Source organism: Plectrocnemia conspersa, unplaced genomic scaffold (assembly GCF_051122295.1).
Source record: "Plectrocnemia conspersa isolate PC_06_02 unplaced genomic scaffold, ASM5112229v1 ptg000001l, whole genome shotgun sequence".
Lineage (NCBI taxonomy): Eukaryota > Metazoa > Arthropoda > Insecta > Trichoptera > Polycentropodidae > Plectrocnemia > Plectrocnemia conspersa.
The window spans coordinates 22,989,646-23,007,047 of NW_028277165.1; the positions used below are offsets into that span (position 1 = coordinate 22,989,646).

The 17,402-nt window shown below is 37.9% G+C and overlaps 1 protein-coding gene across 2 annotated transcripts; it reads left to right on the forward strand.

The window, feature by feature from the left end:
* The first annotated feature begins 37 nt into the window (after nucleotides 1-37).
* On the forward strand, nucleotides 38-17,402 carry LOC148239266 (uncharacterized). 2 transcript variants are annotated; one of them, XR_015811020.1, is made up of 8 exons: nucleotides 38-65; nucleotides 146-264; nucleotides 3,843-4,248; nucleotides 5,799-6,310; nucleotides 6,693-7,126; nucleotides 7,192-7,347; nucleotides 10,587-10,876; nucleotides 16,827-17,402. XR_015811020.1 is itself a non-coding variant. In XM_088194654.1 (6 exons), exons 2-6 carry the CDS (start codon nucleotides 3,939-3,941, stop codon nucleotides 16,843-16,845), a joined length of 1,431 nt encoding a protein of 476 aa, XP_088050780.1. In that variant the 5' UTR covers nucleotides 2,898-2,985; nucleotides 3,843-3,938; the 3' UTR covers nucleotides 16,846-17,402. The 2 variants fall into 2 exon arrangements, 1 of the variants encoding a protein (XP_088050780.1); XM_088194654.1 differs by lacking the exons at nucleotides 38-65; nucleotides 146-264; nucleotides 10,587-10,876 and adding an exon at nucleotides 2,898-2,985.

A 17,402-nucleotide genomic window follows, 5' to 3' on the forward strand; every position in this document is an offset into this window, starting at 1 on the left:
AATGAACACATCAAATAAAGTGGTAGTCATGTATACTAGTTGTTAATGTGTCATTGACATGTATGGTAAAATGCTTATAGCTCTTGCATTTAAAACTACTTTTCTGCCTCAGATCTTAATTTTTAAAATTCTTTGCTTTACTCAGGATTTTTCTCCACCCCGCTTCATCTTGATCCACGCAGCGCCAACACTGATGCCGAGCGTTCGGAGATCCTTTTGTGTTTCGTACAGCCATTTGCGATCTAACTGCATCAATACTATCAGGTTTACAGAACAATAATCACTTTACGGGTTTCAAGCCCTCCATACCGAATATACACATGTCATATATCCGACCCTTTTAATATACTGATGCAATTCGTAGACTAAAAATCTTCGTTCGAAAGCCTGCAGCTGCTGGTGCTCAGTGTCCAGATCTCACACGCATATACCCAGTAGTGTAGTGGTACTGGAATATTGTTTCAGTACATTTTTTCACGACCGGAATGCGCTCCGGTATGATTTGTTAGCAGAGCTGTTAAAATTTATTTGAGTTATAACTACATGGAATCCATTGCGTGCACCACTGCCGTTATCGGTAATAATGCCCTACGAGTCCAACCCTTCGGGTGGGCACCCAGCTTGTAACGGCCGGGTGAGCGGTTCCCTACCTCCGTAGTACTAAATATGTTATTGGAGATATATTAATTTTTCTCCCGAGTGCTAAAAAGAAAGGTTCTCGTTGACTAGCCGGCATTGCATGCATTGTGTATCATCCTAGTAATAGCACCACCCCCCAGGTTTACAATGGGTGCTTATGCTACCTCACCCGTGGCCTTTAGCCCTCGGAACCCCAGTAGGGGCCGTGCCGCGCATGCTTGCATTACTTTTCTATGCTTTATTCGTCCTAGGTATTGCTTTGTTCTCGCGTCCAATGTCCCCCCCCCCCACAATAGTAATTTAAAATTACTATATAATAGTTGTTAATCGTATTTATATTTATAATTATTTAATAAATTAACGCATGGATGGCGGGACTAGCGCCCAACTTAAAGCTACCGATAGTAAGGTGGACATCCTTTGATGATGCTAGTCCTCCTTCCAAAAAATTTCCAAAAAAAACCTTTTTAGCTCCCGCAGAAATTTGTATTATTAAAAAAAAAAACGTGGTGAACTTTTTATTTGTATGGTCCTCCTTTGATATTTTTAAAATCTGGTCACCTTCCAATAGCACATTTTTAAACCACACACTGCACAATCCAACTACAACGCAACAAACAAAATAACCAGGGTAACTTATTTTTAGTAGTACTTATATTTTTAGAACTACACAGCTACTTGCCTTAATAGACTTGTAAATAGTATGTCTGAATGGTGAATGTACTTTTGAAGTGTATGTGTAGACCGCAAATAAATATGATTGAAATCAATCTCGGTGCTAAAATTATTTTTGCATAAGCAAGAGTTCCCATATAAATAAATTTATCAATTCAGACATTCTCGGAATGTATCATTCTCGTAATTCTATTGATTCCGCTGCGCGTTGTAAATCCTGGTACGCCTCTACAACTGCTCTCTTGTAAACTAAGCCGTGCAAAATTTCCCCTCTAATTTTTTCGGGTCTTGAGGCCGAAAGGGTGTGACTTTGCAGTCAAAATACGCGTCGGAAAAATCTGGTAACAGTTTATTATCAAGTTGTACAATTTACCAAAGCGAAATAGTGTCGAGTTCAATGACGAATCCATGGAATCCATGGGGGATGTTTTGAAAAAAATATTTACCTGTTAAAAAATAAAAAAAACTTAAGCGACACTTATACCAACACATTTACAAATACTAATTAAATAAAGAATGTCTTATAAAATATACTGTTGGGGGCATATTTATTTATTTTATTATAACCACAACTAGGCGACACTTTGGTAACCCTGCCGTGACGGCTACAGAGGGCAACACATTATTTGGTGGACTTCGACGGGAGTTTGACGAACGACGGCACCTTGTACGCCGATCACATATATAATTAAATGACACGTAACTAAATTGTAAATTTTCAAATAAATACTACTGCAGCGGCTCAATATGTGTGTAAATGCCACCCGTCACCATCTGTCCGTAAAAATACATAAAAATAAATTTAAATATGGTTTTAATGAGACTTTTATGGTAGTTCAGCTTCGTTTACCAAAGTAAATATATATATTTCGAAATTTTTGGTTGTCAATCTTAATAAATTTAATTTGGCAATGTGCTTTTTTTTATCCAAAGATTTTTAATCCAAAATTTCCCAATCTTGGATACTTCTCTGCTGATAATAACTTAAAAAATCTTATTATCTTGTCCGAAAAGTGAACTTCTATATTACCCGACTTTTTTCTATAAAGCATGCAATTCAATATATTTATTGTATTAATTTTATTTATTTGGGAAATAACTTGGCTATTTGCATATATAATGTATAAAAGAAGTCATACTTATAGACAAATAAAGTTAAAGCAAAATATATTTTTAATTCCCCTCTTCGCGACGCCTCTGCGCCCTATTGTTTAATTAATAATCATTAAAACCATAATACACCCATTTCTCGATTCACATTGAAGATATTTTAATTTATTCATTGTTATTTAATTTTATAATTTGCTGATTAATTTTAGAATTAAGTGGTCGCTTAAATTAAGAGATACTAAATTGTAAATAAACATTGGGTTTCTTTGCTGGATTTTATTATCTTTATGATAAATATTTATATATGCATTTATAAATATAATTCAGATAATATACATGATATTCATAAGTACACATCATATTAACATTACAACAAATCAGCAATGGCGAACCTTTTTAAGGCAGCGGGACAAAATTATGTGAAAGGGAAATGATTAGTAGTTTACTTTTGCGCATAAAATACAAAATCTACCAGAGGTCCGCGTGCCGCGTGTTGGACAGTCCTGCCGTATCATATACCGATATCTTCAGTTCGTTCTTGTCTTTTGAGAAAAACAGGCGGTAATATTTTTCTGTTTTTTTTTTTTAAATAATATTAAAATAAATGATATAGTTTCAGAATTAAATAACTTAATTAGCGTAAATTCCTAGTTTCAATTTGAATTGTTAATATTAACATAGTAGATAGTAGTTAAATATGTTGTATTTTTTTATTATTTAGTTTATTCCGCATGAGTAAAAACAACTTTCTGCGGTTACAATTTGATACATTAAAATTATAATTACGCCAGATTCGTACGTACGTATTGCCAAAAAGTATGAGTACATATTTTATAATCCCCCAACTACATGCACCCAAATAGCACGTCTCCAATTGATCGTGCTATTGGGGGTTTTACTGTATGTCTTTCATGTGAACATCGAAAGCAAAATTTAACAAATTTTTAAAGCACTATTTTAACTAACATGATTTTAATTTTAATTTACTTGTAAATCTCCAAACGCAAGACATGCATACTATGTATGTTAGATGACTATGAATATGTGCATAATAAATGTTTAATCTACTTTTATTCGATAATTTATTTTGAAACCTATATAAAAAAATGACTTTGCTAAAAAAATATTATTTAATGAATATCCTTTATTAATTATTATATTTATATTGTCACTTTTTGTAATTAGAGAATTATTTACAGTGTATGTGATATGGAAAGTTTTATTAAATATCAAAAAATATAGAAAGTTTTATAGGATTATTTCATGAATCTTAATACAACTGAATACACACATTTATCAGCATATTAATCAAAACAAATTTTGATTCGATAAAAGATGAACAATATAATTTGAACATTCAAGATAAAATCTTATCTTTCAAGTACATGTGTATATACTGATTTTATTTATAATTTTAGTTTCTATTTGAAGATTCCAAACGACATGAACAGTGTAGTGTCCGAGAGAATGATGTTATTTGGCAGACAGTAAAAGAATGCTTGGACCGCCGCCCAATGGGCGCTCCGCCTCCGCCGTCCATCCCAGTCTTCAACTCCGGCAAACCTGGAGCCGGGGACGGCAGAAATCAACTCCTACAGTCTATAAGACAGGGCTCTACGCTCAAGAAGACGGATACGGTGGACACGAGTTCGCCGTTAATCTCCGGAAAGAGTACGAACGTGGAAAGCAGCGCAGGATCCGGAGAGGGAGGAACCATCGGGAACGGAATCGGAGCGAGAAGACCCAACGGCGGTGGTCCCATGGACTTAAGCAGATTATTCGCAGGCGGAATGCCAAAGTTGAAACCAACTGGACCAGAAATAGGTATTTTGAATTAGATTATGCATTTTATCTAATTTAGTATGATAAATGATTAAGCTGTTATAAATTACGCATTGCTTTTATAGCAATGATTCGAAAAACTTTTTACTTCTTATGATTATGCTTTTATTATTTTGTAGTTGATGTTAATTATAGATGACAATTTATATGAATATATATATATATATATATATATATATATATATATATATATATATATATATATATATATATATATATATATATATATATATATATATATATATATATATATATATATATATATATATATATATATATATATATATATATATATATATATATATATATATATATATATATATATATATATATATATATATATATATATATATATATATATATATATATATATATATATATATATATATATATATATATATATATATATATATATATATATATATATATATATATATATATATATATATATATATATATATATATATATAATAATAATAATTTTTCCATAAAAAGAATTCTTCGTGCATTACTGTTGCTCAAAACAGTGCACACCTTATGAATAACTCTCTGCAACGAATCCTTTTCCGAAGATTTACTTTATATTAATGCACAGGCAATCAGTTTAATGAAACAAAGTATCTATTCAAATGCACATAATGTTGCGTGTAAGGATACGCGTGCTGGTTAGTTCTTAGCTCGGAGTGGTCCAACCGCTTCGTAACGACTATCGGAGCCGACTGACTGTCAAAACCAGGACAATCCCGAACGCTGTAAGACGGCGTTCGCGAACGCATAAAAACTATGATTAGTTTCAGAATTTTCATTTAGTTAGGTTTGGATTTGACCCACAAATGGACATTTCACCACTGTCAAATTGCGTTTCATACACATTATAGAGCAGCATATAAAATTACCAGCGCCAATCAGTTAATATATATTTTCGCTAGTAGAAATAGAAGCATATATAAACCAAATTTTGTTAATATACAAAAATAATTATATATAATTAAAATAATACACAACAAAATAATACATAGAAATAAACAATAAAAAAAATCAGAAAATATTAAAATTACTTCAATTTAAAGGGGTGGCAAATCGATTGAAATTATTACACATATAAATTACGCGGTGTTACACTGATGCCCTTTTGAAAAAACTGATAATTTATTTTGATGCAATCCAACCCCTGCTTTTTAGCGAAGTATGGTACGGAGCGTTTTCTTGCTGGAATCGGAGTAGCGTGGTCTGTGCTTAGAAATATGTTTCAGTAGGAATCTGTTAAAATGGATTCCAACATTGAAATATAAATGTCAATACTCATACTACCTACGCCTGCTGTTGTCATGCAACACTAGAACATAACGCTTCCGCCATTATATTTGACTTTGGGTACTACGCAATAAGCTAGATATTCTCCTCCGACTCTTCAACGCACGTATACCACACCATAGGTCGCAAAAACTTAAAAAAATATAATTATTTGAATTATTTAAATTAAATAAAATTTCTAAATAAAAAATATAATTCCTGTTATTTAAATTTCGCAGTTGCAGCTCAAACTTCGTCAAGTAATGTCGCAAAACCATCTCTGAACACTCAGTTATTCCAAGAGAGATCGCCTACGAAAAGTCAGGTTTTGAGTCCGCAACCTGATAAAAAATCATACATCGCACCAAAGCCGACGGCTCACAATAGCATATATAAGACATTGCCTAATCCGAAGAAGAGGACTGAGGACCACAAATCGCAACAGATACATCAACAGCCGAACGCGTCTACCGTGCCACAACCGCTTAGCCAGCATCTTAAAAACATAGAGCAGAGTAGATTCACTGCGAACGTGCATGCCAATGAGTCGCCTGTAGTCGTTGTAAAGCATAAGTTTTCCGCTTTGAATAACACTAAAAAAAGCCAGTTATCAAACCAAACCCTCGGTGGGGGTAGCAAACTGCATCAGCAAGGGCCAATAAGACCACAGGACGCAAACGCGTTTAACAGGACTCCTCCGCCACAGTCGCAGCCTTCTCGGTCGATTTTGTTGAGAACGAATCTAACACAGGTATATCGCATTATATATGTGCATAAAAGTAAAATATATGAAAATATAGAATTACAAGGCGCGTATGGGCGTGTGTTACATGCGGAACGCATGTAACACACACCCTTATCTCTCACTCACTCTCGTCATTTAACACGCGAGCGAGCGAAAGGGAAAGTATCTCACGGTACGCGCCTGCTATTGACATAAATAACACTTTGTATACGGAAAATGAGAATCTTCGCTTCGTGACGCTTATCGGTTAAATACGGGAGACGAGGAGAAAACTTTTTTGTACTTCAATGTGGGGATTTCGTTCCTCTACTCCTATAAAATTTATGATTCTAAAATAAATCATCAGCGATATTATCAAGGCTTATAAATCTTTTAAAATATGTTTCAGCCGCCGGAAGAATTTGCAACTTGTCCAACCATAACACGAAGAATAACCATCTTACACAATCAACCCAAGAAAATCGTCGTGAGAAACGCAGTCCCTAACACCAGCAGCTTACATAAGAACTCGTTCAAATTCGGTGCACCGACTACGCTGAAAATTTTTAAGCCTTCCCCGTGGACCACTTCGCTCAACCAAGATTCCAATTACGGAGGAAGCATGCCTTCTTTATTCCAATCGACTCCGAAGTCGATAGCAGTCGCCAAATCTGAACCTCACTTATCAGACAGCGGTCCCAAGATAAGTCACAGAAAACCGAACGTTGCTTCAAAGCCTCCAGGGATTCTACCAATCAGCGAAGGTTCATTTGCTCATATGCCTAAAATATTATACGCTAACGGGAGACCTTTGTCAAGGGTTCAACATTTCAAATTGACGAGGTATTATATAAAGAATATAATTTTATATTATGTTTTTATTAATGAGCTTTTTTTCGTATATATAGATCTCCTCCGGCTACACCCAATCCTGAAGATTCTATGTCGCTCGGTATGATGATAAATAATGGCTACTGCACATTGAGGCCAAACAATATTTCACATCCACAGAAAAATTCTTTTGCCGATTATTTCGAAAACAAACGCGCTTCAACCTCCACCAGGTAAAGAAATCATCTTTAAACTGTTCTTTTAAGAATATTCTTTCTACAATTTATTATTATTAGAGTAAAATTAGTTATAACATAAGTACGATAAAAAAATATTTCCAACGATTACTATGTTTCCGTTTATTGAGAATTTTATGAGAATCACACAGAACCATGTTTAAAAAATAGAAAGACTGAACTCGTGCAATACGATATTTACAGTGCTTACCTTTTTTATGCATACTAAAAGAAATAAAAGGAGTGGAACATTGCCTTCAAAAGTATTTTAATAATAAGCATTATAAATCAAAGGAACAGAGTTTATTTTTTTATGCTGCTCCGTTTGTGTTAAAATTTGTTTGCAAATTATTGTTGATTTAATTACTTTCTGAACATTAAAAAATATTACATTTAGTTGGGAGAAAATACCCAACGAATATAAATGAGTAGCAGGAAATTTAGGTATTTGATCTGAATTTTCAGATCGACGAAAGAGGAAGGCCGAGAAATAACAAAGAATCAAAAATAACACCAGCTAAATTAAATAAATTTAATGTTTTTACAGATTGTATTATTGGTAATTTGACAAACAAATTTGATACAGCAAATGAAGTAAATAATGCTTTCAGTTTCATATGGTTATTTCGCGACTTGAATGATGATGAGATTCGGGAAAAGGTTAAAAAAGGACGTCCTCAGGGGGAAGGACAGGTTGGGGCAATTGCCCACCCCCCCCCTGATTCTTAAATAGAAATTCTCAGGTTATCCCTCAAAAAAATGTAAGAAAAACAGTCTTAAATCTATCCCAAAATATTTTTTAAACTATCATTTCAGTGAAATTATATCGAAATATATACAGAAAATTCATCACAGCCGAAATATAGAAATGTAAGTGTAAATCGCACTAAAAAATACATATGTATATATTTACCAGCGAAAATATAATTTATCTGGCAGTTGCTAGTAAAATTATATGATTTCATTTACATTTACACACTTATCATTATTTATTTCCAAGTATAAATGAATAAATTTTACAGTAAATGTGTATTTTTCAGTAAAGTTATATTTTCACTAGTGAAGTCCAAATACATTTTCATCAGTAGATGTATCTTTCTACGAGCCGTGACTTCTGAAAAGTGATAATTACTTTTTGCGCCCTCCTATTGGTCAAATTTCGGTTTAGATTTGATTCATTCAATTCTTACTTATCGTAAATCGCGATATTGTTATAAAAAATCTTAATATAAACGCTAGATTACCGAGAATTTCCACTGTTACGGCGACGGCACGATTTTATTGCTTTTGACGTGGATTTTTGTGTAAAATATGAATGTCATTTAATAAAATACTATGAAACTTGATGTAATGGAAATTTTAAAAAACGACCACACATCCTTTATACGTATTGCAAAAAAAATATGAGTATTTTCTATCCCCCTAACTACACGCATCCAAATAACACGTCCCTAATTTACTGTGTTATGGGTTAATTCTTATTACTCATACAACTCGTAGTCTCAAAAATGTTCTTAAAAGTCTGCAGCTGCTGGTTCGCTGCGGAAAATAAGAAGAATTAAAAATTACGCACCTGGTTTGCAAGCAGGTGACCTCCTAGGCGCGAACCAGCTCATAAAAAAATCACTATCATTGAATTATATCACTGTTTTGTGGTCATCACTGTTTAAACAATATTCTGTAAATTTCAGTTGTTGTGTTAATAATTTATTAATAATGTTTTTTTTAATTAACTTCTTCTGAGATCATGTCTGATTCCAGAAGTTGGCGACCCACATTTTTGATTAGTTTCAATATGGTAAATCAACACACAACTAAAAAATATATGACAAAACTGTATATTAAATCTATATAAAGCAGTACCAGACAATTGTAGCTCATTTAACGCACTTAATAGTTATTCTAATTTCTAGAACATGAAATTCAATGAAAAATTTGTTTTAGAATATGTACAGATTTTGCAAAAGTGAAAAATGTTGCTCACCTAAACATCAGGAGTTTGTATTCTATTGTATAAAATAAATTGTTAAGCTTTTTTTTCATCGGGAGTTGCGGCAAAGAAAACGTCGTATCAGATGTTAAATAGATAATTGTAGTATTATTGTTAATAAAATAATTTATATAAATGCGCAATATGTGCATCAGCAATATACATTAGTGATAAGCCACGTTCTACTTAACTAATCAAAACGATATGTACGTGAGCTACGCTGATTTTGCTAGATTTATAAATGGCACGTTGTAGGTGTTGGCAAGTTCCTCTATGATTCACTATAAAACAACGTAACATTATTTAGATATTTTTTCTGTAAATTTTCTTTAAATTTTTTTTTTTTTTAAATTACTTTTTATCATATTATTTTTAACCCTTAACCCTTACATGCGGAATTAAATTTCATAAAAAGTCACGAAATGAGTCAATTATCCAAAAAAAAGTGAAGTTGAAGATTTAATTACGATTTTTTTATTTGTATATAGTTAGTTATACCTTCAAAATTAAAAAAATAATAATATCTATTTTAAAAATTAAAAATCTGCCTCCTTCTGCAAATTCCTTTCCCTTTTTCTTGCATGATGAGGGCATGATACTGCACACTTGATAATTGCGTTGGTATTTTTTGTCCTCATACTTCGTCGGAAAATGCTAGCCTATCAATATTCGACTTTTCGTTGGGTCCTTTATCTTTCTTCCTCTTCTGATAATTGTTTTTTTTTTATAAATTCTAAAATTGTAAACAGTGAAATTCGAGGTGCACCAATACTCTTCGACTTCAGAATTAAACTGAATGTAAGCTATATAATATATTATAATGGAATTCATTGGAATGACAGATCTTTGACTAAAAAAAATTGGGTCACTCCCCCCCAGAGCTCTTGTGATGTACAAAAAAATAACATGTGTTCTAATTGTTGGTAATAAAAGTAATTAAATGAGGGTAGAAAGCCATTGGAACATACCATCATAATAACATCATTATACATCTTATACATCGTAAAAAAATATGTGTTAAATTTGAGACAAAGACCTGCTTTATAATATTCCGATATATACGCTCCTCGCACTTAAGAGATGCGTTTTTTCTTGACTGTGAGATCTATCCGCTTCTCGCACTTACGGGACATGCGATGTGAAGCGGATTTTTCCGCTCCTCGCACGTAAAGGGTTAAAAGTATGGTTGTTTTTGACTGTTTATGACTCTATACACTGTATATCTAAAATGAATTTAGACCAATAGGAAAGCGCAAACAACAATTATCCCATCTCAAAAGTAAAAAATCTACGTCAAAAGAAATAAAATCGTGCCGTCGCCGTCACAGTGGGAACGCTCGGTAACGAGCGACGTCATAAATTTGGTATTTATGATATGGTCACGTTTGTTAATTTTTCATTGATTCACGTCAAAGAAAAAAAGCACGTATTTTATTAATATAAAAGCAGAGAATTTCGTTAAAGAATTATCAGTTCTGTTCTTACTGTTCAACCAGCAAGATGGCTACCAACGTGTTTGCTTTGATATTCCTTAGTGTAAGTATAAAAATAATGTAATATATATAAAACCAGTATCGTATCGATAAATATATAATATTTAACGATGAAGTTTTGCTTTATATTTATTTACGGTACTAACTAATTTAAGGGGCATATGTATTTTATGTGAAATGTATTATTAAAAGATAATTTTGCCGCATAGCACAATTTTTTTGGATAATTGACTTTAAACTAATATTTTTAATAATTGATTTAGAAGTAAATTTATCGCGAAGACTTTAAATATTTTATTCATAAATATCTATAATATTATATGAAAACATTTTTAAAAATACCTATATATATATATATATATATATATATATATATATATATATATATATATATATATATATATATATATATATATATATATATATATATATATATATATATATATATATATATATATATATATATTTTTTTTTTTTTTTTTTTTTTTTTTGTGAGGGGGGAAATCTTCAAAAGACAGCGCGTTGCTAGTGTGAGATTTCTACTCACTAAAACCCCCCTCCGCTCCTGCTGCCTCCCGGCACGTCCGTTAGGTAGTACTTCGAGAGGCAGCTGGGCCCGGCGCACTTCTTGCGCTCTTCGTTTCTTTCGGGATCCGAGGGGCACGCCTCAGCGTTGGGTCACCCCTCGATCTCCTCGTCTTATCTTGTCGTCTTCTACTCCGTGAGACGCTTTCGTTGTGCTATTGGCCGTTTGTCGGTTGGGCGCCTTGCGGTAGTCGTCGTCGGCTCCTGTCCTCCTCTTCTTTGGCCTGCATCACGCTCGAGGCAAAAGCCACCCACGCTGACCACTTGTTCTTGTTTTGGAGCATGGACGGGACCATCTGCTCGGGTGATACTTCTGCTTCTTCCCCGAGGGCTTCCTTGAGCCGGGACCTTTCTTGGGTCCACGCCACGCACTTGAACAGTGTGTGGTCAGCATCGTCGACTGGCTCCTCGCAGTGGTGGCACCCCTCTGTTGGCTCCTTTCCGATCTTTTTTAAGAAGGACCCGAAGCAGCCGTGTCCAGTGAGCACTTGGGTCAAGTAGTAGCTCAGCTCGCCGTGGCCCCTCTGGCACCATGCCTTGAGGTTCGGGATGAGCTTCTGGGTCCACCGGCCCTTGAGCGTCGTGTCCCACCGTTCTTGCCATCGGTCGAGCGTGCGCTTTCTGGCGTCGTTCCTTGGCAGGCCTTCGTGCATCTCCTGCCTCTCTAGCGCGAGCAGGTCGATTGGCGGTATGCCGGTCACGGTCAGCGTCGCAGCCTCAGAGACCGTACGGTAGGCAGATGCGACCCTCAACGCACTTCGTCTCTGGACTCTGGCCAGTTTCAGCCTCGTTCGTTCCACCCTCATGGAGTCGGCCCAGACTGGGGCCCCATATAGTAGGATGGAATGGACCACTTCGTTGTAAAGCCGTCTTCGTTTCGACTTTGGTCCGCCGATGTTTGGCATCAGTCTGGCCAGTTCTCCAGCGACGCGGGCGGCCTTCGCCGCTGCCTGCTCTGCATGGACTGTGAAGCGGAGCTTGTCGTCAAGGTGCACTCCAAGGTATTTCATTGACCTGGCGTATGGCACCTTGAAGCCGTCGAAGACAAGTTTGGGAGGTTCTGTCTTTCTTCGTCTGGTGAAGAACACTGCCTCTGTCTTGTGAACTGCGAGCTCCAGCCCGGCGCCGTCCAGCCATCTCTTGACTGAGTGCAGTGCCTCTTGTCCAGCTAACTGTAGGGCAGTTGTTGACTTTCCGGTGATTAGGATGGCGACGTCGTCGGCAGAGGCTACCATGCTGGCTTCCTCGGGCATGGGCACTCTTAGCAGTCCGTCGTACATGACGTTCCAAAGAGCGGGTCCGAGGACCGACCCCTGGGGAACGCCTGCCGTGACCGCTCGTTGAGTGCTCACGCCCATGCTGTCGTACTCCAGCACCCTGTCCGAGAAGTAGTTCTCAATCATGCGGATCAGGTATGCCGGAGTGCCGATTTTAACCAGTGCGTCAAGGGTTGAGCGCCATCGCGCCGAGTTGAATGCATTTTTTATGTCTATCGCGATCAGCACGACGTTCTTGCTTTGCTTGACGCTCCCTTGCCAGGCTTCGCGAATAGTCGTAACTACGCGGCCTATGGCGTCTATCGTGGAGCGTCCGCGGCGGAAGCCGTACTGATGCGGTGAGAGTCCCCTATCTGTGTCCTCCAGGGTGCGTTGAAGGCGCTCGAGGATCATCCTCTCTTGTAGTTTGCCCAGTCCGTCCAGCATGCATAGTGGTCGGTACGCAGAGGGGCCGGGCGTCGCCTTGTTGCCCTTCGGGATGAGGACGAGCCTTTGGCGCTTCCATGAAGCATCAAAGACTCCCTCAGAGAGACAGGCGTTGAAGGCGGAAAGAAGCAGCGCGGGGTCTTTTTCTGCGATTCGCTTGATCACGGCGTTTGGGACGCCGTCGGGTCCCGGAGCCCTTGCAGAGTTGATGCGCTTCGCTGCTCCTTGCAGTTCCTCCTTTGAGAACGGTAGGAACTCCTCTTCTGCAGCTGCCTGGCCGCTGTGCAGTGCTTTGTCAGTCGTGGGGTGCTGCGGGAACAGTCCTTCGACCACCGCCTCCATGTTGCCGGCATTGTTGAGGAAGTGGTCTTTGTTTTTGTCCACCAGCTTATTTCTGACGATCCTGTATGGCCTCCCCCAGGGATCTTCGTCGATTGCCTTGCACATTTCGGACCAGCACCGCGCCTTGCTCTCCTTTATCGCACGGCGCAGGGCGCTTCTCGCCTCCTTGTAGCTGCGGTGTTTTTCTTCGCTGCCGTGGTGTCTTTGCGCGCCTCTCCGGGCGGCTAGGCACGTGCGTCGAAGGTCGGCAATGTCATCGGTCCACCAGTATGCTGATCTGCGGCGGGTGTTGCCCCCGAGTCTGGGCATCGAGGCATCGCAGGCGTCGCGCAGGAGCTCGTTCAGCGAGCGTACTACGCTTTCCGCTCCGGCTTCAGCGTGCGCGGCGGTCTTGATAGCCTCGCTCTTCGCTGCAATCGCTTCGTCCAGTGCTGCGACGTTCAGCTTTCTCACACTCCATCCGCGTTTGACCTCTGGCGGTGGTCTCTGGTTGCGGATGGTGAGCTCAAAACTGATATATCTGTGGTCGCTGTGCGAGTATTTTTCTAGCACTTGCCAGCCTCGGATCATGCCCGCTGTCAGTTCGTCAGCAAAGGTCACATCGATGACCGACCCTGAGCCGCCCCGGGCGAAGGTGAAGCCTCTTCCTACGTTGGCCGCGTGTAGGTGGAGGTTCGAGGCCATCTCGCAGAGCAAGTTGCCTCTTCGGTCGGTCACCGTGGAGCCCCATTCAGCGGCTTTGGCGTTGAAGTCGCCGGCGATGATGACCGGCGCAGCCGATGATCGGACGCTCTCCTCGAGGTCAGCAAGGCCGCGGGCGAAGTCTTTGATTGGTGCGTTGGGCGAGAAATAGCAGCTGTAGACTCTGGTCCCGTCCAGCTCGATCCAGGTCCATCCTTCGGTGCTGGCCGTCTCGGCGCTGGTTACGCGCAGTCGGGTCGAGGGCACGTGTATGGCTGCCCTTGAGGTCGCATCCGAGTACCAGCTGCGTGGGAGGTTGCGGTACTGCTCAGACACGATGACTACGTCCGCTAGCTCCTCGGCGATCGTCTGCTGTAGTAGGTCCTGGGCGGCCCTGCAGCCATGTAGGTTTATTTGGAGGAACCGTGTCATTGTTTGGCCTTGCCTCCTCGCGCCAGTGCGTCTCTGAAGGACCTGCAGTGGCTGCTCCCGCTGGGGTGTGCCGCGTCTGTAAGATTTTCACTTTTTTGGCTGCATAGTGAGCAGCGTGGTTGGTTTTTGCAGGCGGCGATTTGGTGCCCTAGTTGTCCGCACCCTCTGCATTCCTGAGACCTGTCTGGACCGCTGCATCTTGCTGCGGTGTGCCCGAAGTCCATGCAGCGAAAGCATCGGAGAACTTCGATGCGCTCGCGCACTCGGCATCTCACCAGGCCGATCTTGATGCGCCCTATTTTTAAGAGGGCGGCGGCTTTGCTGGTGCGTGGTATTCTCGCGACGCACACTTGCGTGCCGCTGTGCGCGGGTCGGAGGTTCAGCGTTTCGATGAGGCTCTGGTGTTCTTCGCCGAGGGAAGCCATTAAGGCCATGGTGACGTCATTCTTGGTCACACCTTCGTCCAGATCTTTTATTATCACGACTCGGGTGGGGACCGTGCACCGTATTGTGGCTTTTGGCCCAGCTACCTCAGCTAAGATTGCTTGCAGTTCGTTTGAGCCTTCGCCGTTTTTTCCTAAGGTGAAGGCGAGCTCCCCCTTTGGTGTCCGTCTGATTGAGCGGATGTCGACTTTTGTGTCCTTGGCAGCCTTGTGGACATTGCGCAGGACGTTTGCGTAGGACGCTGGCGCCGGGTTGTCTGTGCCTGGGCAAGAGACTGTTATGGTCACCGCCCTGTGTCTTTGCGGTCTGGCTTTCGGTTGTTGGTAGGGAGCTGCCTCGTCTTTTTTCGCAGCCTTCTTTTTTGGTTGTGGGCGCTCTGCTTGCCTCTTCGCCTCCTTGCTGGGTGGTTCCGTGCGTTTTTTCCTGCCCTTCTTTTGGACTACATTCCATTCCTGTGGGGGCAGTGGATGGGGTGCGTTCATCTCAGGAGTTTGCGAGGGTCCAGGTGGCGGCGTCTGGGTGGATGCTGAAGGTCGCTCCGTCCCCTTGTCCTCCGATCTGTTGTTTGGGAGAGGCGTGTTGGAGGCTGCTGTGTGAGTGTTCTCCCTTTGTTGCTCGATTTCAGAGAGAGCTAGTTTTATTTTCAGGATGCCCTCCCTGATTGGCACGTGCACGGTCGGGTGGCTCTTGATGTATGTGCAGAGCTCCTCCACTATCTCCTGCGTTTTTCTTAGCTGCTTGGCGTAGTGTGCCTCCATTGCGATGGGTGGCAACACTGGACCGTGCGCGTCGGCGCGCTCGCGAACTGCGTTGCTGGCGTGCGCTTTGACAGCTGTCAGTTTTGACAGCTGTCAAATTATATATATATATATATATATATATATATATATATATATATATATATATATATATATATATATATATATATATATATATATATATATATATATATATATATATATATATATATATATATATATATATATATATATATATATATATATATATATATATATATATATATATATATATATATATATATATATATATATATATATATATATATATATATATATATATATATATATATATATATATATATATATATATATATATATATATATATATATATATATATATATATATATATATATATATATATATATATATATATATATATATATATATATATATATATATATATATATATATATATATATATATATATATATATATATATATATATATATATATATATATATATATATATATATATATATTCTCATATTTACATGAAATTGTAGTTTTGTATTTGGAAGAATAAAAAAATCTTTCCAATTTAATTTTATATCTTACTAACATAAAATCTAACCAATTTTTTTATCTTGTCTAGAAATGTTAGTCTAATGTAACATTCATCGTAACGTACTACATATATTTTTATATTTTTTTATATATATAATATTTCTGTATTTAATATCAATATATTATTCTAGCTGAACTGTTATACTCATTAAACTATAATAGTATTATTTTGGGTTTCAATTCGGCAAAGTATTAACCACATTTTAGTATTTAAAATTGGTATTAAAATTTATAAACTATTTTTAAAAACCTACAAATTTTAACACTTGGATCCAACTACCTCAAAGTATTTTACGAATATACACATTTATCAGATACACTATACTTCCACTGTAAAATTATACTGAAAAATGGATTCTTATACTTAATTCTTAAATTTCATCCGCATTTAAATAATCCATATTGAAACTGATTGATTTTATATCGCTTATTATGTTTCAGATGTTCGTTGTTGGAATAAACTGCAATGAAAGTAAATTTAAAGACGATTCGGAATTCAGTACTCCAATCATCTATATTACGTTTAAACGTCTTGAAGCTCTGAGGAAGGATTTGCTGTGGTATCAGCTGATGACATTCTTGCTTTATGTTGCTATTATGTTAATCGGATGCGCTTATTTCTACCACTTTATCAACAAAAAAAATATTAATAACCGTGATAGCAAAACTATAACTGTGAAGAATATTCCTAAACAAATAATCGAACAAAGCACACCGATCGAAAAAAAATATGAATGTCTCCAATATCATCTAGACTTGAAGCACATGATCAAGAAGATAATATCAAGAGTTCAGCGGTCGATAAAACATGATGAAATGATTCAAAATCCAGTAAATGAAACCGATTGCGGATATGGAAATAAAGAAAAAAATGAATTGTCCGAAAATCTATCAGTCGTGTGAGTCTGAAAATCTATCAGTCAAAAATCTATAAGTGGTCTAAACCTATTTTATTTAAATCATTGTAATGTAATCAATATTTTGGACTTAATAAACATATTTGGCAAATATATAAAA

Coding starts and splice junctions, on each gene's coding strand:
- LOC148239266 (XM_088194654.1), top strand. CDS start 3,939: ATGGGCGCTCCGCCTCCGCCGTCCATCCCAGTCTTCAACTCCGGCAAA. Junction 4,249..5,798: donor ACCAACTGGACCAGAAATAG/GTATTTTGAATT, acceptor TAAATTTCGCAG/TTGCAGCTCAAACTTCGTCA. Junction 7,127..7,191: donor CAACATTTCAAATTGACGAG/GTATTATATAAA, acceptor TCGTATATATAG/ATCTCCTCCGGCTACACCCA.